The 20110-nt window shown below is 46.5% G+C and overlaps 1 protein-coding gene across 1 annotated transcript in view; it reads left to right on the top strand.

Annotated features, from left to right (window-relative positions):
- TRIM25 (tripartite motif containing 25) overlaps nt 1–19399 on the top strand; it is a 453236-nt gene extending 433837 nt beyond the window's left edge. Inside the window, exons 11-12 of the mRNA XM_085617183.1 lie at nt 723–2822; nt 8786–19399. Of these exons, the coding sequence (XP_085473309.1) occupies nt 723–1252 (530 nt within the window). The 3' untranslated portion in view covers nt 1253–2822; nt 8786–19399. The remainder of the gene's footprint in view (nt 1–722; nt 2823–8785) is intronic.
- Nucleotides 19400–20110: the final 711 nt, after the last annotated feature.

The following is a 20110-nucleotide window of genomic DNA, read 5'->3' as shown; positions in this document are numbered from 1 at the left end:
GCACGAGCTGAAGACTGTAAAGGGGCCCGCAGTAATCCTAAGAGCCCACCACCCGAGCATTCGCCAAAAAGCTGGCAGCCAGTGATGGGGCTCGCAGCGAATACAGGCAACTCACTCGCCAGCCAACCACCATCCCGTGACCAGGGGGGCTTATTTACCCTAATCAAAAATACTCAAGGTAACCTCACAGGAACAGACAAGGAACAGACAAATATAGTCTGGCGCCAGTCCCCTGCTCAAGCAGCCAACCCACTCGCCCCCAGCCCCACCCCTTCTGTAGGTGCTCTTTCAACAGGACAGACAGCCAGCAACTGTTCGCCATCAGCCATCTTGTTGAGACCTTCTTCAAAACGCTCATTGGCAAGGTCACGTGTGGACTGACACCTAGCTGACGTAGTGTGTTTTGTTGTTATTAGTGGTCTTCTTCCTATACAAATTATGTATTCTCACTGTGAAATCTGACGGATACAGCATTCTGATACTCGAGTCGATTTGATGGTAAAGAAATTCTATGACAAGTAAAATTCTCTTCACCGTGTTCTGGTGGTTTTCAAAGTGTTCTGAAGTTCTACTCGTGCTGTTTGATAATTATGCATCAGATGAATATCTAACAAAAGAAAGCGACATCAGTAGCTCAATGTCTGTTTTTTTTACAGTATGCTTTCAACGTTTTAACTATGTGACACATTTAAGATATTCCCATTTTATTTCTGTCTCCTTAGTTGCAGAGAAACTCTCGCTGGATTTTAACACCGCACACAAAAGGATAGTTCTGACTGAAAGAAATACAAAAATGTCTGTCACAGATACTCCCCTGCACTACAGTGACAACCCTCAGCGTTTCACTCATTGTTCCCAAGTTTTGGGCTTTCAAGGTTTCTCTAGAGGCATCCACTATTGGGAAGTCGAAATAAAGAGCAGTAATTTCTGTGGGATTGGTGTCTCCTACAAAAGCATCGACCGGAGAGGGACCGAAAGCCGCCTTGGGAGAAATAAAGTGTCTTGGTGCATTGAGTGGTTTAATGCCAAACTTTCAGCATGGCACAATGATATGGAAGAAATTCTTCACAATCCCAGCCCCGACAAAGTCGGTGTACTTCTTAACTGTGACATCGGTCAAGTGTCTTTTTTCTCGCATGACAGCAAAACAGTCCTTTTGCATAAGTTCCATGCCCAGTTCACTGAAGCGGTCTTTCCTGCTTTCTGGGTGTTTTCCAGTAACACCACTTTAGCATTGTGCCCACTGAAATAAATATGGACATATCATTAACAAGCAGGAAAGATTTATCAAAATTAGCCATCGGTATCGGTTAAATTTATCTGGAGTGTACATGGTGAGCAACCCTGCCTCTGTGCTATTGACAGCAGACCTGCATCGATTTCTGAAAATGCCGTGTCTTAATTCAAATGAGCCCTCAGCTTGTGAGTCATATGAAACATGTGAAGCTGCATTTCAAGTACTTATTGTGTGTTTATCACTGGTGTTTTACCCGTTTTTAACACTGTTCGATATCTGGATGAAACTTGGCCTGGTGAAATGTTGGTTTCCCTGTGATGTAGATTTAGTCTCAAAGCTCTTTGAAAAGTGAAAAAAATACCTTTGCGTCCCGCCTCGATCAGGGAATGCAAATATCACCCGTGTAAAAGGCTTTATGAAAAAATGTAAATGTGCTTTTATATTCATCCTAAATGTGTACAGAGGCAGAATATTCAGCTGTTACCAAACCATTGTGACACAGGGACATTCCATGGACACATTGATATGGTGTGCACTTCCTCCTGTACCAGTCTCAGAGGTTACTCAGCATGCCAAGTACTCCCTAGAGAGATCAGTGTGCGCTCTCCAGGGCATGGGAAGCGGATGGTTCTAGTCACTTTATCATGTTCTTGGAGTCACTAAAATGCGAACCATTTGGTTGGGTAACAAAAGCGCGGGTTGTTTATAGCACTTAGAGGCCATATATATTTGCTAAATGTGCAGGTTTTGGTGAGTGAACATGTATAAGCCATATTAGTAAATGGGGAGGGGAGTGTAGTTTACCAATGTGACAATCGCAGTGTTTCAACTTCCTGCCTTCCAAAATTGAACAGTGGTATCAAAGTGGCAGCTGCATAATCCTGTATATCACTAATAATCCTTTTTGGCAGGTTAGCATTCCCATTCCACCTGACTGGTAGCTGGGTAGGCTCATTGGTGAACTTGTCTGTTTAGCATCCTTAGACTCGGGTCCTCCAGTTGGCTGTAGGCTGCCTGATACGGCTCAAGAGAACTCAGCAAAACTTTTCTACTGACCCTGTAACACCGTAGCACTGCAGCCCTGTCCGGCACTCGAATATCTGGCCATTGCCAATCTTTTCTCTCACTTTAGGCTTAACTAAAATGGAGGATCAAAAGAACTCACCATTGGCTGGTGAGAGGAGAGCCAGTTTCTTTGCTGGCTGTCAATTCTATGTAAGATTATCAGCATGAAAAAATTAAAATAATGTATTGTTAATTGCAGAAGTCTTAATGATGATGGTCGTGGTGTTCTTTTCATGTTACGGTACACGTTCTCCATTGCAATACCAGCCTTGGGGTGATTCCAATCATCATTTATTCCATACAGATTTCTACCTTGGAGGATGTTAGTTCCATTCGCTGCTGATTGCAGGCTACTGCCTGAGGCTGAGGGGACGCAAGTAATCTTTGTCTTTTGCAGAATTGCTGGTATTGTGGTAGTTAAAACTCTGTTTCAAATTAAAATGATGGTAGTAAACAGAAGTATTTGTTAACTGTGGATGTTTCCTTATGCGTGATCGGCATCTATTTATAAAATATTCACGTTCGAGGCATATGAGCTGCAGATCACACACTGAGGATAAGATCGCCATCTGGTGTTGGGCTCGGATGATTGCAGGTTGTTGTTGTCTTCGGAGAAGCCTTTGGTCACGAGGTTGGTGACTCCTCCCCTGGACAACAGTGCGCATGGGCATCCACTCCATCGGCAGATTGTTTTTTTCCGCCATTGGGTTCGGATGAACTTTTTTCCGCTCCAGCAGAAAACTTCCAGCAATCGATTTAACTCTTTGATTTGTATTCCATCGACGTCGACATCAACTCGGACCGGTTCCGGAAGCGGCTGATGGACAGGACACCCTTCAAAAAATGCCCCCAGTGTGGAGCGAAGTTCCCCCACAGTGACCACCACGAGGTTTGCAACCTCTGCCTGTCGCCGGAACACAACGAGTCCACCTGTCCAGCTTGTTCCGCTTTCCGTTCGAAGAAGACCCTCCGGGACCGAAGAGCTCGACGCCATATTATGGCCAAACCAGCTCCAGAACCGGATGACATCTTTGCTCAAGATGTTCCCGAAGACGACACCGAAGATCTCGAGATCGTGTCCGAAGCCGACGATTCCGATGACCTCATCACTCCAGGGCAGCGTGTGAGTACCACCCCCCCTGCCCCTGCCCCATCCAAAAAAGCAGTGGTCAAGACTCCGCCAGTTGGGCCCAGTCGCGACCGGAAATCCTCTTCAGAAGCCCCGCCCTCGGGCCCGGCTCCGAAGACATCTAAGCCTGTGGGTGGCTCGGGCTCGAGCAAACCTCACCTAATTGTGCCTTTAACACCCTCGGCACCCAAACACTCATTGTTGGCACCGAAACAGGCTCCAAGACCGAAATCTCCTTCGGCACAGAAACGTTCCTCGGCACCGAAGTCTCCACCGGCACCGAAACGTTCTTCAACATCGATGCCTAAAAGTCCATCGGCACCGAAAACTCATTCGGCACCGAAACATCAATCGGCACCGAAACCTCAGTCGGCACCGAAAAATCAGTCGGCACCGAAAAATCAGTCGGCACCGAAAAATCAGTCGGCACCGAAAAATCCATCGGACCCGAAAAAATCATCGGAGCCGAAAACTGCGTCCCCGCCGAAACAAGCTCATAAAGACCCGAAGCGGACGTCACAGACACCACCTTCGGAGCCAGATGATCTTTTTCGACCAGATCCTACTCAGAAGCGGATCTACATCAATCCTAAAACGGGACATGTGACTGCCATCCCATATAAAAAGCGGAAGCTGGACACTACACCTCCCCCAGCTCCCATACGGAAAAAGGACTGTGCTACTTCACCACTTCGTCCTTCCTCTCCTGTTTTACCTCCTAACCCGTCCCCCCCTCCTCCTCCTGCTTCTCCTTTACCTTTACCTTTACCATCTCCCTATCATTCACCTCCTCCACAGGATGATAATGATGACTTAGGGGGAGGGGCGGACCCTGATTTATTTGATGATCCTGCTGACCCAAACGACCCTTTTACGTTCCCAGACCCAGCACCCATGGATGACTGGTCTTATCCTATACCTGACATGCCTGACCCCACTACCTACCCTTCCAAGCCCTCCCCTCCTGATGACCACCTAGGGTACGGCCAACTTATAAATAGGGCAGCAACATTCCACGGCGTTACAATGCACACAGACGCCATTGAAGAGGACTTCCTCCTTGATACCTTTGAGCAGTCACAAAAGACTGTCCACATACTGCCCATGATCAAAGGGGTTATAAAGCATGCTACTGAAGTCTTTAAGGACCCTGTTCGAGCTAGGGTGCTCAACCCACGCATCGAAAAAAAGTACCGACCAGCCCCGCAAGACCCTGCATACATTAAGGCCCAGCTCCCTTTAGACTCCCTAGTCGTATCAAATGCCAGGAAGCGCGCTAACTCTCAGACAACTGGAGAAACGCCTCCCCCAGACAAGGAGTCTAAGCTTTTAGAAGCCTCGGGCAAACGGGTCGCCGCGCAGGCGGCTAACCATTGGCGTATTGCCAATACCCAGGCCCTGTTAGCCAGGTATGATAGAGCGCATTATGACCAACTTGAGGACCTTATGCAGCATCTGCCTGAACCTTTTAAGTCCCAGGCCTCTGACCTCATCCAAGAAGGCAAATTAATATCTAATGCCTCCATTAAATGCGCCTTAGATGCAGCAGACACTGCTTCTAGAGCGGTCAATACTGGCGTCTTACTCAGACGACATGCCTGGCTCCGTATTTCCGGTTTTAAACCGGAGGTTCAAACCGCAATTCTTGCTCAACCTTTCAACCAAGAGCAGCTATTTGGCCCTGCAGTGGATACTGCATTAGAAAAAATGAAAAAGGATAATGAAACTGCCAAGTCTATGGGAGCACTGCAGTCTCAACAGAACCGGGGTTCCTTTCGTCGCTCCTTTTATAGAGGAGGCTCCAAAAACACATCAACTGAGACCACGTCCACCTTAAAAAATTCTGGACAAACATCCCCTAACAGAGGTTACTTCCGGGGAGGTTATAGGGGAAACAATAACAAAGGTCGAGGACGCGGCAATAACAACAACACCCGCACCTCACCAGCCACCAAACAGTGACTTGCCACCACTCCCCCCAGACCATTCCACTCCGGTCGGGGGACGACTCCAACAATTCCTGCCTGTCTGGACTTCCATCACCACAGACAGGTGGGTAAGACAAATTATCCAGTCTGGCTACTGCCTCGAACTCATACAATCCCCCCCAAACATACCGCCCAAACAACGTCCAATGTCCTCGCATCATCTCTCTCTCCTCAAACAAGAAGTTCAATCCCTGTTACAAAAACATGCGATAGAACCAGTTCCCCTTCAACATCAGGGAAAAGGGGTATATTCTCTATACTTCCTCATTCCCAAAAAGGACAAAACACTAAGGCCCATACTGGATCTCAGACTACTAAACCAGTATATACATTCGGATCATTTTCACATGACCACTCTCCAACAAGTCCTCCCACTTTTACAACAGGGAGACTTCCTCGCCACATTGGACCTCAAGGACGCATACTTTCACATCCCTATGCATCCCGCTCACAGAAAATATCTACGATTTGTGGTAGATGGGCAACACTATCAATTTACAGTTCTCCCATTCGGAGTAACAACAGCACCCAGAGTGTTCACCAAGTGCCTAGCAGTCGTGGCAGCGCATCTCAGAAGACAACAGATCCATGTCTTCCCCTATCTGGACGATTGGCTCATAAAAGCCAATACATACCAAAAATGCGTTCTCCACACTCATCGCACGATTCAAACTCTCCACGATTTGGGATTCACTATCAACTACCCCAAATCCCACCTACAACCTTCCCACTTACATCAGTATCTAGGAGCAACCATAGATACATCCAAAGCCATTGCCTATCCCAGCACAGCCAGGATAGCCAGTATACAAAATCTCATCTCTCAATTTCAAACTCATCCATCTCTTCCAGCAAGAGTGTTCATGCAGCTCCTAGGCATGATGGCGTCCTGCATCTCCATAGTCCCACACGCACGACTTCAAATGCGTCCCTTACAAGAATGCTTAGCACAACAGTGGAACCAAGCTCACGGACAACTTACCGATCTGGTGTTGGTGGACAGTCGCTCACTTCGATCACTGAAATGGTGGAACACCATCAACCTGTCCAAAGGGAGACCGTTCTTAGAGCCTCTTCCACAAGTTGTGCTAACTACAGACGCATCTCTCACGGGGTGGGGAGCCCACCTCCTTCACCATACCACTCAGGGCAGATGGACCAGTCAACAGAAACTGCTCCACATCAACCACCTGGAACTCTTAGCAGTGTTCCTAGCACTAAAATCCTTTCAAATTCACCTAAAGAACAAAACTGTCCTCATACGCACAGACAACATGACGACAATGTATTATATACAGAAACAGGGAGGGACACACTCTCTCCAACTGTCCCAACTGGCACAGCAAATCTGGAGATGGGCAATTCCCCAAAACATCTACCTGTTAGCAGAACATCTCCCAGGGATCCACAACCAAGTGGCCGACCTCCTAAGTCGCCACACACAACAGATCCACGAATGGGAACTACACCCCAAGGTTCTACTCCCCTTCTTCCAGAAGTGGGGACAACCAGACATAGACCTGTTCGCCACTCCCGAAAACACAAAATGCCCAACCTTCGCCGCCAGGTTTCCACACCCACAGTCGAAGGGCAATGCCCTATGGATGAACTGGTCAGGCAGATTTGCGTACGCCTTTCCGCCTCTCCCACTAGTTCCATTTGTGGTACGCAAACTGAAACAACAGTCACTAACACTAATACTAGTGGCTCCCACTTGGGCACGTCAACCGTGGTTCACCACACTTCTGGAACTATCTTTAGTTCCACATCAAAAGCTACGCCTCTCCCCGGATCTGTTAACCCAGAACCATGGAGAAATCAGACACCCAGATCCTCAAACACTGAACCTAGCGATCTGGCTCCTGAGGTCTTAGAGTTCGGTTACCTCAATCTCCCTCCAGACTGTATGAATATCATAAAAGAAGCCAGACGCCCTACTACTAGAGCGTGTTATGCCGCTAAATGGAAACGATTTGCCATCTACTGCGCTAATAATGACATACATCCATTGGATGCTTCCATCCAAAACATCATTTGCTATCTACTACACTTGCAAAGATGCAATCTAGCGTATTCCTCTATACGATTACACCTAGCAGCCTTGGCAGCCTACTTGCAAAATAGGCAACACCTGTCCCTTTTTAAGGTACCAGCCATCAAAGCGTTTATGGAAGGTCTCAAAAGGATTCTTCCCCCAAGATTGCCACCTGCCCCAGTGTGGAATCTCAATGTGGTCCTAACAAGACTCATGGGCCCCCCATTTGAACCTATGCACAAATGTGAATTGCAATTCCTAACATGGAAGGTAGCCTTCCTTATCGCAATCACTTCCCTGCGCAGAGTAAGTGAAATACAAGCCCTTACACTTGAAGAACCTTTCTTACAACTACACCGTAACAAAGTGGTTCTTAGGACAAACCCTAAATTTCTTCCAAAAGTGATTTCCCCTTTCCACCTTAACCAATCAGTAGAATTACCGGTCTTTTTCCCAAATCCAGACTCGGTAGCTGAAAGGGCCCTACATACCTTAGATGTTAAAAGAGCATTGCTTTATTACATCGACAGAACAAAACCTTTTCGAAAGACAAAACAACTCTTTGTTGCTTTCGCGCCACCACACAAAGGCAACCCAATCTCCAAATCAGGGATAGCCAGGTGGATAGTTAAATGCATCCAAATATGCTACCTCAAGGCTAAACGTACACTCACAGTTCCCCCTAGAGCGCACTCCACGCGTAAAATAGGGGCTTCTATGGCCTTCTTAGGCAATATTCCCTTAGAAGACATTTGCAAGGCAGCCACATGGTCTACCACGCATACCTTCACTAAACACTATTGTGTTGACGTGCAGGCCAAACAACAGGCCTCCGTGGGCCAGGCTGTCCTAAAAACTTTATTTCAAACTGCTGCAACGGATACAGGCGACCACCGCTAAGGGGAGCACTGCTGTATAATCTATCCTCAGTGTGTGATCTGCAGCTCATATGCCTCGAACGGAATATGCTACTTACCAGTATGCATCTGTTCTTGGCATGTAGAGCTGCAGAGTCACACACGCCCGCCCGCCTCCCCGGGACCTGTATCTGTTCCAGCATCCGTCTTACTTAGACATTACACATGGACATCCTTTCTTTCTTTTCTATATACTCCATCTTTTCCCAACATGGCGAAAAACAATCTGCCGATGGAGTGGATGCCCATGCGCACTGTTGTCCAGGGGAGGAGTCACCAACCTCGTGACCAAAGGCTTCTCCGAAGACAACAACAACCTGCAATCATCCGAGCCCAACACCAGATGGCGATCTTATCCTCAGTGTGTGACTCTGCAGCTCTACATGCCAAGAACAGATGCATACTGGTAAGTAGCATATTCCTTTCTTCACAGCTTCTTTCCAGGAACATTGGTTCTAAAGTACAACCACTTCTTGCTAATTGATGATTTTAATTTTCACTTTGAGGACAAGGTGGCCTCCGTAGGCAGAGCACTGGATAGAAGGTCCAACACATAAGGCAGGATACACTTTTGACCTATTATTTTTCAACATTTGAACAATTAAGAATCATAGCATTGACCATATCCTCTGGTATGACCACTTTTTGATTAATTTCCCATCATGCTATCTATTGGTATATCAGTGAATTCCCAGAGAGCTTTGAGGAAAGTCAATCGTAAATCCTTTGCTAATAATTTAACCCTCCTGGAACCAGAGATGATGCTCCCCTAAAACGTTTTCAGAGGACTTTACTTCAGCCATAACTAAGGCAATAAATGCATGCGCTCCCTGGAAGACATGCGACTCCCCTAGAACATCCCCATTAGAAAAATAGTGTTGCAACGAACTTAGATTAGGTAAGAGGAATTGCAAAGCCCTTGAGTGATGCCGGCGACCATCAAACATGCAGAAAAACAGTACTTTATAAAAAAGATTAGAGGTGATTAGTGGCTCGTCGAGGGAGATATTCAAAATGGTGAAGGAACTGACTCATCCTGAATGTCTAAATCGGGCAACCGAAGCTTTGGCTCAGTGTTGTGAAGAGCTAGATACATTTTTCAGTGAGAAAATAGAGATCTATGCAACTTTTGATGACCACACTCATCTAGAGGAGAACTCTTTTAAGAATTTTGACCCTCATAGAAGAGCTTTAATCCATCGAGGCAGCTTCGAGCTTTTCAAACCAGAAGTGGTAGAAAAGGCCATGTTAGAGGTGGGATTTGGATCACCTTTGGACTCATTTCCCCTGTTTATCTTTCCCCTGCTAACCTCTACGTTAAGCCCATTTCTTACTCAGATTTTTTTACCTCTCTCTAAACCGGGCTGAATATCCTGCCATGCAGAAGCAGGCTCTGAGAAAAGTGGCATTCGATGCTTCCATCTTGTCCGACTATCACCCGATCTTTTTACTTACATATGTGTCCAAGGTGCTAGAAAGACTAGTTGATGCCCAGCTAATGCATTTTGTTTTAGAACATCATTGCAGTAATCACCACCCCCCGGCCCTCCAACCCCAGGCCGCCCAGCACTCCCTTATAACAGCTGGGTAAAATCTCCAAACCCAAATGGACGGAAACAGTGGCTACAAGCCAGCCCAAGCCCTCTAACTACCTGGACCAAAATGTCATACACTTCAACAACTTGCTGACAGATATGCGAGATTATGCTGGCCAATATTGTGGCCATATAATTCTCGAGCTCTGTGCCATCTCATAACATACTGCCCTTATCACCTACCTGCAGATGCCATAGTTGGTGGTGCTGCCTGGGGGCAGATAGCTGACACTCCCAGGTGTTCCAGTCTGCACTGTCGTGCTCCTGGGAATTCCCAGCGATTGAAGCTTGACAGAGCTGTGGGAGCGACCTACAACAGATTGCTGCATACTGACGAGGCCGAAGTGGTTTGGGCGCCTAGAGGCTCCTGACATGCAGGCCAGAGGTTCTGGTAGACGGACCTCCAATACACCACTGGGTGCCTGTATATAAACTGATGTGTCCTCCTGTGGCCACGGCCGCCTCCGGGGGCTGAACTGGGAGGGTTGGCGCTTCCTGTGCAAGGCTAGAGAGTATGGTGACCCCAGGGGAGCAGTGCATCTACACGTCAGCACCACTAACCGGCACTGGTAGCTGACAGGGACGAACTTCCACCCAAAGGGGCACCCCCAGGTGAAACCTTATATACTTGGATGTATCACTCTCTTCCTTGGGAGGGTGTGTAGCACATGCCCATCACACACATCAGAGACCCCCTTAGGTGGTGTGAGGGTATGCGCCAGTGAGCCCTCGAGGTGACATGCCTGATCAAACCCCCTTCCACCCAGCACCTCTTTGTGGTTTTTGCTAGGTAGACCTGGGGTGCTAGGCGGTGAGCCCTGACTGCAGCCATTATCTCTGATCGATGTTTATCACCCCAGGGATCCTGTGGGGACCACTTATGCTGAGGCTTTACACAACTCCTGCGGTTCCGGTGACTTTGAGCATGATGAGTTGATCCCACTTAGTAGCCTGAAGACTAGTGGCAAACTCTATGGATAATGCCTGGCTTATCCCACCTAGACCGGAGGTCTTGGACAGTGCAGTGTTGCACTTATACCCGGAGCACCGAAATTGTGCATGCCGCCATTGGGCTGCCTGTGGAGTTGAAGAGTGGATTTGTTTTGAACGCTTGGTCTGAAACCATTTGGCTGGATTTTGACTGGGTGTATGGAATGGAATGGTACTGGCCCTGTGACGGGCTGTGCACCCAACCTGAAAAGTGGATAAACCCATGGCCAAAACCACCAGTACCCAAAAAACTATGTTTGAGGAACACCCTGACATACAGTACGCAGACGTTCCCCTTGACCCTCTCCCGAGATGACTGCAACTGACATTGTACAAGACCTTTCGGGCCATTGAGGACTCCAAAAGGAGATTGGCATGCTGTCAGGGGAGCTTTGCTTCTTGTGGGATGATCACCATAAACTAGAGGACAAGGTCAAAGGCTCTAAAGTGGTAATACAAGTCCTGCAACTGTCAGAGCGAGCTCTGACGGTACAAATAACAGGCCTATCGGACCGTGTTAGCAGACTGTAACGGCACATAACAGATGCAAAAGGGTGAAACAAAGTCCGGATAGTCGGGATCCCTGATGGTTCTGAAGGACCAGATATGGTAACCTGTCTTGAGCTCTAACTACATACTGAGGAGGCCCCCACTTGGGTCACCCAATTCTTTGCCCTGTAACGAGCACATAGGGTCCCAGCCCCTTGGCGCCCTCCCAGACCTGTTGTCGCTAAGTAGGTACTTTATAAGGACAGATATACCTTACTGCAATGACCATGGCCCAAAGGCCCATTTCAAGTTGGCAATGGTCAAGTGTCCCTGTTACCTGATTTCACTGCTACTGTACAGGCCAAACAGGCCTCCTTCTTTGAGGTGAAACAGGGATTAGAGAAGAAAGGCTCTGGTAGTCACTCCTTTTCCTGGCAAAGTTTAAGATTATGTTAGAAGGGAACTTGCACTTCTGCCTTACTAGGGATAAGGCTTAGCCATGGCTTGACTCCTATCATACTGGGGTTGGAGATCCGGTACCAAGAGCACCGAGCACAGAACGAAGACATGGACTCTAGCGCCATGCTCAGCACACATCCAATGTAGCACTCTGCAGAAACCATCCAAGAATCAGGCGGAAAGAGACAGCATGGCGGCTCTGCATGCAATGGCGGAGATTACTGTCGCCCACCCATCTGATTCTTAGGTTAGCTTGCCCTCTGGACACCTTTCTTGGGACTCAGACTATGATGGCCAAGAACGTGACGGTGGCTACCCATTGAGGGTGACTCCTCTGTCTGCGGACGATTTCCTTTAACGTTACTCTCCAGTATGTCTCAAGCCTGCTGATGTGTTTACTTTGGTGGATGGTGCTGGGGGCCCTTATTGGGCGCCAATAAGCCGTTTCTTGGACATTTGTTGTGGCCTCTAACGGGGACAATGAATGTTCACATTGGGGTCAGCAACGACTGGAGTCTTTTTGAGTTTGAATCATTCTTAGAAGTCCACCCCACGCCGCCATTACACAGGGCCCGTTAATGACGGAGCTGCATGCTACTTGCAATTTCGTTTATCTAAGTTTGGTGGCCAGCCGTTGCTGTACTGCTCTGGAGCTGGGGACTTAGGTCAGCTGGTGGAGTGTCATGCTGTCTTGGGAGGAGTATGTATGGTGAATAATGGGTGCTGCTGTGGGGTGTGGGACTGTGAGGCTGGGAGACTTATGGTCCTATTACATTAACGTCCATGCCTGCTACACAGCATAGCATCACTTTCATGTCATGGAACTTCAGGGGGATGGGGTCCACTGTGAAACGCCACAAGATCCACATGTGGTGCTCACACTGCCATGCTTCAAGAGATGCACCTATTCAGTGAGGAAGCGTATGGGTTGCGATGCCGCTGGTGTGGCCAGGTGCACGCCATGGCATACTCAGCCTTGGCATGGGGTGTGCTCATTTGGGTCCGACCTGGGGTTCCCATTGAAGCCACGGTAGTTAAGATAGATAACGGGGGCGGTACATGTTGGTGGAGGGGAGACTTGGGACACCAGGTGGTGCTGGGTAGCATATATGCACCCAATCAAGATCATGCACCCTTCTGGGAGTCGCTCTCAACCCTGCGCGTGCAGTTGTCCGTGGTTGCATTGCTGCTTGGGGGTGACATTAATAGTGTGTTGGACGTCGCCCTCAACCACTCTACCCTGACGATGCCAGGAGCTCTTGCTAATAAAATGGCCAAAGACTTGAGGGACTGGCTGGCGCAGTGGAAACCGGAGGATGTTTGGCCCACACAACACACTGCAGTTTGGGACTACTCATCCATTATATTCTATTGTATATCAAGTGCATACGCGGTTGGATCGTTGATGCACACGCTGCAATATCAATGTGGCGCCTGCACGAATCTGCTCTTTCTGATGTCCCCTTCTGCAGGAACTCTACCCGCGGGAGGCCATAATACAATATTGGGCCAGAAAATGGCCTTGTGCCGCCGGGTTTAATGGGAGGCACTCAAGTTGGTGGTTCATGGGCACTGCCTGAGCCAGACCATAGGAATTTGGCGGTAGTTTCACCGCGAACTCGTGCTGCTTGATCGTACACTGCATGCACTGGATAACAAACTGTGGGTTGAACAGACTGCCTGCCAACTGTTACTTGAAGCTAGGGAACAATATAATGTGGTCATGGAGTGTCTCCGCTGTCATAACTATTAAGAATATGCCAGCACAGCCCATGAGGAGGAGAGTAGGCCGGGGAGATTGTTGGCCTGACTAGTCCGACCAGAAGGCAGAGGCACCCCCATTACGAGGCCTCTCTCCCAAAGTGGTGACACTCTCTTTACACCTGCCGAAAACACAGCCTAGGGGTGGTAAAGCACTCACTCAAGTCCTATGTGCCCTTTTGGAGGTCTCTTAAGTTGCATGTTGTGGTACAAATAGTGCTCCCCAAGATGGTCATGCTCCCTCATTTGCTTTACCACTTCGCAAACCTTTCGGTGAATGTACCTACTGCCTGGTTTCGACAACTCGACTCCTGACTCCGAGATCTGGTGTGGGACAGTGGGCGTCACAGGATTGCCCTTGTCACCCTCCACTACCCGACTCGAGGAGGGGCTGGGAGCCTCCGATTTTGAGTTGCATTTCATGGTAGACAACTCCAGTGGATCACCAAATGGTTTGATGTGTCCGGCCAGGAGGAACTAGGCCTGGTTGGTTCTGAACCTAATCAGGGTATTCTATTGGCCAAGCTACTTCACTCAAAACTGCGGATGCCTCAATCGGAGTTCCTCCTCTCAGCAGCCCTGTATTGCTGGCAAGCCTGTATTAAATGGCGAAGACTAACCTGCTGTATGCTCCAGAACTCCGGTTGGTGGTGTTGCCGCATGGGGAACCGCTGTCCTTCACAGCTGGTCAGCTGAATGCGTGGACCAATGCAGTGGTGGTTACCACCACTTCCAAGCAGGTAGCCTCATCCCATTGGTGGACTTAACTACTACCCACGGCCTGCCTCCTCACATTGAAGTGCTCACACAAACATTTCATAAGTTATGGGGGACAAGAGCTCCAGAATCCCTGACTCATGTTGTCCTTCATTTATTATTGACGATGAGGTCGAGTGGCCACCTAATCACCTGGTTCTATAAGGCGCTTAATGTGCAAGCTCGGAAACCTCTAGGTCCCCTTCGTACACGTTGGAACACTGAGTTGGGCCCGGATCTGACTGACATTGAGTGGGGATGATTGATAGCTTACCTGTATACGGTCTCCCGTAACACACGCCTCAGATACATACAGTTCAACTACACGCATAGAACATACGTAACGTTGCATAAAATAGGGGTCATATATGGAGGAGACCCTGGGAGGTGCCCTTGTTGCCATCTCTTGTATACATATTTTAGACAATTGACCTGGGACTGCCCCCACCTGCAGCCATTCCAGCGATCGATCCCACTGAAATTAAATGCTACAGTGAACATAGTGCTCGAACATACCATCAATGGTGTGCCTGTATCTGTGTAATGTTAAACAAAATTACTAACTGATGACTTTTATGCGTTTATTTTTGGGGTATTTTTCTCCAAATGTAGAATATTACTAGATGAGGTTCTATGGATGTTTGTGGGGGCCCTTTACCTCCTCTCATCAAATTGCTGTGCTTTCAGCTTCTGCCCTGCGGGCCCCACCAGGAGGATGCAGCTGTGCATGCCACTTGAAGGTTATAGCCTTCTAGCAAGAAAAAGTACAAGGTCCGCAAACAGAGCTGCCACCTTGTTATGCTTTGGGTGCTTGTAAATGCTGAGAAATTGCTCCGGGGGATACTGTGCTCCGCATTATACTGTTCAAAAGAAAGGGAGTGGCTTTCTAAGAAGAGATCCTCGTGGGTAGATCTGTTTTTGTCATGCCAATAGTGTGAGTCCATAGATGCTAGAAGTCCAGGACATACTGGCAGACGCTGTAGTAGTATTTCAAGGGTATATGGAAGGAGACGTGAGATGGAATATCCGATTGATTCGTTGTTGAATAATTGACACCAATCTAGGAGAGTTAAGGTGGTCATTTGACAAAGAGGAGTTGGAGCACATCCTCTGTTTTATAATGAGCCCTGACCTGATCCACTTCCACAATGAAGTGGCCGGCAAGCCAGCGGTACAATCATTGGATGCTGGACAACTAGGTAATACTGCCCGAATGAGGGAGCACCCAGCCCGCCCTGGCCCACAGGCATTTGAAGCTTATTCAGTGATATTCGGTGGCTTACAGATCCCCAGATTAAGAGAGAGCGTTCTGTCAAGCTCCCGGAAAACTTTCCCAAGCAGAATGACGGCACGGTTGCAAGGTAGAATAGTAGACGCAGGAGCATTACCATCTTTGAGAGGACTATTTTGCCCATGGTAGCCAACAAGAGGCCCTTCCAGAATTGAATCTGGTACTGCAATGCTGATTGGATGCAAAGCAGGTCACCCTCTTACAAATCGATCTCAGTATGGTAGATTTGGAGCCCCAGGTACCTGAATGTATGTTCCTCTCAAGAGACCGCGCCCCCTCCAAGATCTGTGGATTGTCAAAGAGCACCTTTCCTGAACGGAACAACGCATGATTTTCCCCAATTGATCCGCACGCCGGCAGTATTGCCAAATTCCTGCAAAGTCGAGCTAGTGGTGGAAGCTCAAAATAGAGATATCTTTGAAATAAAGCAGCATATCATATGTGTATTATGAGATTGCATGCATACATAGTGGCATCTAAACGGATACGCTATGCCGTGGCCTCAGCCCGTATGCATACTGCAAGGATCTCCATTGCGATTGTGAAGAACAAGGGAGAGAGGGGGCATTAGCGCCTAGTGCTCCTGTATACAGGAAAGGGAGCCAAATTCAGCTTGCCCATGCGAATTTGTGAAGAGTGGGCAGTGTAAAACAGCTGAGTGAGGACGAGCAGTTACTTACCCATCCCTATTCGAGTGAGGACATGGAAGAGGGAGTCCCATTCTAGTGATGGAATGCCTTCTCAAGGTCCAGCGCCAGGCAGGCCGAGCAAGGTAATTGAGAGGGAGCTTTGCCCATAATTTGAAATAGGCTGCAGATATTGAGAGAAGTATTGCGTACGGGTACAAAAACATTCTGGTCTGAATGGATAAGGCCTGGGAGTTCTTATAAATATCTGTCTGTTACAATTTTACTTAAAATGTTGTAGTCAGTGCCCAGTATCGCTAGTGGTCTGTAGGAAGGTTGCGATCGGGTTTAGGGATTGAAACGAGGAGAGACTCATGGAGGGACGGATCCCGCCAAGAGGGCTTCAGTATACATTGTGGCCAACCTGGGAACCAGGTGAGTAGCAAGCAGAATAATTTCATAAACCCCATTAATGCACTTTCTTATCTGCTATTATATTGAAGTCCTTCTTGTGCCTGTTTCAGATTATTATGCTAAAGAGATTTTATCTCTTTATGATTGCAACTGACCAGTGTACAGCATCACAAGTTTGTAGAATTAAGTGTTCGTTCATGGGGCTAATTAGGACATCACAGAGGGGCATTTCTACTAAGGTCAGAGTGTGAACTTTTATGAAAACTAGCCTCATTTTAATAATGCAGTGGAATTGAAGGTTAGATACATAACCAGCTGAGCAGACTTTGAACTAAAGTAAAAAAGCATATGTCACTCTAATTGGGAGAACTGTTCGTTTTCCCTTAACGTACATAAACAGGTGTTTTTTTGCCGGAAAATGCATGCCTTAAATCGATTTCGAATTGTTTGTCACTACATTTGTCAGGAATAATATTTTAGCAAACATACAGGTTTTTAATTGCAATATCTGTTCACACAAAGCACACCACCACTTCAGCTATGTCTCGGCACTTGAATGGTAGGTGTTTTTATTACTCAACTCGTGATAATCATTTTAATAGACTGAGAATGCTGTAAGTCTGAATCCACTGTGCCTGGATTTGATGCGATTTAAACATTCTTTACATTAATGTGAAAATAAGAGTTTGAATTGCAATACTTGAGCAATTATAATGTTTTCATTTTGTACTGTGGGTGAATGAGAGCTGTAATTTCCACTGTGCATACCTTTGCTTGCTTTGCTAATTGGCCCGCCCATCTCATCTCACTAACATAGCCACGGCCACTTCAGCAGAGTAGTCAATACTTACATTGTTGCTTGAGGAACTGGGGCCTATCCACAGTCAGACAGTCAGAAACATAAATGCCCTTGAGGAAGAATAAGTATCACTTCTATAGTACAAGAAGCAGTGACGTTTGGCAACCATTCAAGCATAAAAACATGTTTACCAATACATAGCAGTTTTGTGGTTGGCCATAGCTTCAATTTAACTTAACTGTACCGCTGTGTACCTTTTCTGATTATGATTGTGCTGTTTTATCCATGGCTACCTCAAAGTGTGCACCATATTATGAAGATGGCCAGTGGCTTAAAATCTGTCTGGTTTAATTCACAACAGTTCATTGCATCTTAGGTATGACTTTGTACTGTCGTATCACTAGCTCTCTCTTCCAGATGTCCGCATTGGATGAGATGTAACAGATTGAGTCTCTGTAGTTCTGCAGGTTTTGTAAAATATTCCTGGCAGCATTTTACCCCTCAGCAGGAGGGAATTGTCTTTCCAAAATGCCAGAGCTAGATGTGTTTATTGCGAACCTGTATATTTCATTCTCTTTCAAGTTTTTAACTTGTCAGGTGACATTTTTAGGTTTGGCCTAGAGATTTCCTTACTTTTTTCACCAGCCTCATCTAATAAAAAAAAATAATGAATAAAAAATACATACATATAAACATCCATATTAGAAGATTTGTGTCAACCCTCTTAATCCTGTGCTGTGGTCAGCTGTCAATCACATTTAACCTCTGCTCACCTCAGCATGCATCATGGGGCCGTGGATCAGGCCACTCCAGCCACTGCTCTCTTGCACCATGGGTGACCGCATTTTGACTGATTGATTAACTCTGCCCTTTGACTTTTTATGTTTTATTAGTCAGCATTGTGTGTTTCAAATATATCTTTATCTTATAGTAATTCTAAGCCAATAGTTTCTTTTCTTTGCACCAATAAGATTCATATTTTCCTGTGGTGTGTATTTAAACTAAGAAATTGTTTCTATGGTTGTTCTCTGTACACTTGCCTGCTATTAAGCACCCGTAATGTTCTTATAAGTTATTGGTGATGCTCAATCATTATTTAAAATTGGCATATTTTAATGCAAGTGTATTGCCACTACAGTTAGCTGTCACTTACAAAAATTGTTGCATATGCTTACGATAAAAATGATGAAATGTAACCTTTGCATCGATTTGCCTAGGCCTGATCTATTGGCTTCACCAGTGCTTGTTCTAGCTTTGTATCGATTTTAAAGTGGTGCAGTTAGATCTTCTTCTACCTTACCACCTAGCAACAAAAGGAAAGTTCATGCAAGTTTGACAATACACAAGAACGTCTATCTCCATCCTTTACCTAAGAGTTATACCACTAAGTATCAGTCACCCTGTTCTAGTGACTGCTGGTACACTATGGCTCCAGGTGCATAGACTCCTCTATAATGATCTCTGCCAGACTGCTTTGGCATCTGAAAACTGGGATCTAATGTTTGTTTTGTGGAAAATTATGGCAAGGGTTGGAAAAAATAGTTTAGATTGATTTTCTTATTGCATTGTTTCAAAACTTCCAGTTGATAAAATTGACTGAGGTTCCCTGGACCAACATTTTCATCTTTTTTGCAGGTAAATTAAAAATTGACTTACAGTAGAAGACATAAATGATTGAGATACATATATCTTTGTGATACTATTCATTACAAATATGTTTGGAAAAGAGTTTATTTCTGTTGAACATGAGATACAATTTAAATGACTTTTTATTTGCTGATATTCCTTCAAATCTATGAATAAATATGGACATTATTGTTTTCAATAAACATCTTATTGCCTCACGAAGATGACTTTGTATTTGTTTAAAACAATCATTCTCATTACTTAATGCAGATGGGTGCGTTCCCCTGCAAGTAGTGCACTATTAATTTGTCTTACTTTTCTGGCAGGATGGGATGAATAAGGATCCCATGCAGTTTAGTGTTAAACGCAATTTTTAATTTAGGCAGATGGGTCAGGGCTGAGTTTTTAACCCCTTTCGTGCAGAGACTATGACAACCCTTTTTTCTGCATTACAGAGAATCTCATCCTCACACCAAAGGCAGGAAATCATTCTGGTGCTTGCACAAGAGGGTTGCAGTATTTCTGGCCCCTGGAAGTGGATGGAAGCGTAAAGGTTCAAAGGAATTTCCCTAGTTTCCACAGGTGTCGCATTCTGGTTAGCTGGCAAGCCATCTGGGTCCTGGACCATGACAATAAAATCACAGTTAAATCCAGATAAAAACCCACTAAGGCCGGGGCAGTGAGGGAGCGTGCCCCTTGGGCATAGTTACCACTTGACTTACCTGCTTGTGTGGCAGTGGATTTCTTTGGTATCTCTCCTCTGGTTAGGGATTGAAAGGGCTTCATGGCACAGTATCAACATCTCTGTATTCCACACACATCTGTATACAAGAGGTGCTCTTTAAAAAAATTGAATGAAAGATTCAGCTGGGTGGACCACGACTCTCGCCCAATCGGGGTCAATGCTTTCTCCAGATTCAAAGGGTCCAGACA

The sequence above is a fragment of the Triturus cristatus genome, chromosome 7, assembly GCF_964204655.1.
Source record: "Triturus cristatus chromosome 7, aTriCri1.1, whole genome shotgun sequence".
NCBI lineage: Eukaryota > Metazoa > Chordata > Amphibia > Caudata > Salamandridae > Triturus > Triturus cristatus.
This window is presented reverse-complemented; position numbering and strand designations above follow the sequence as displayed.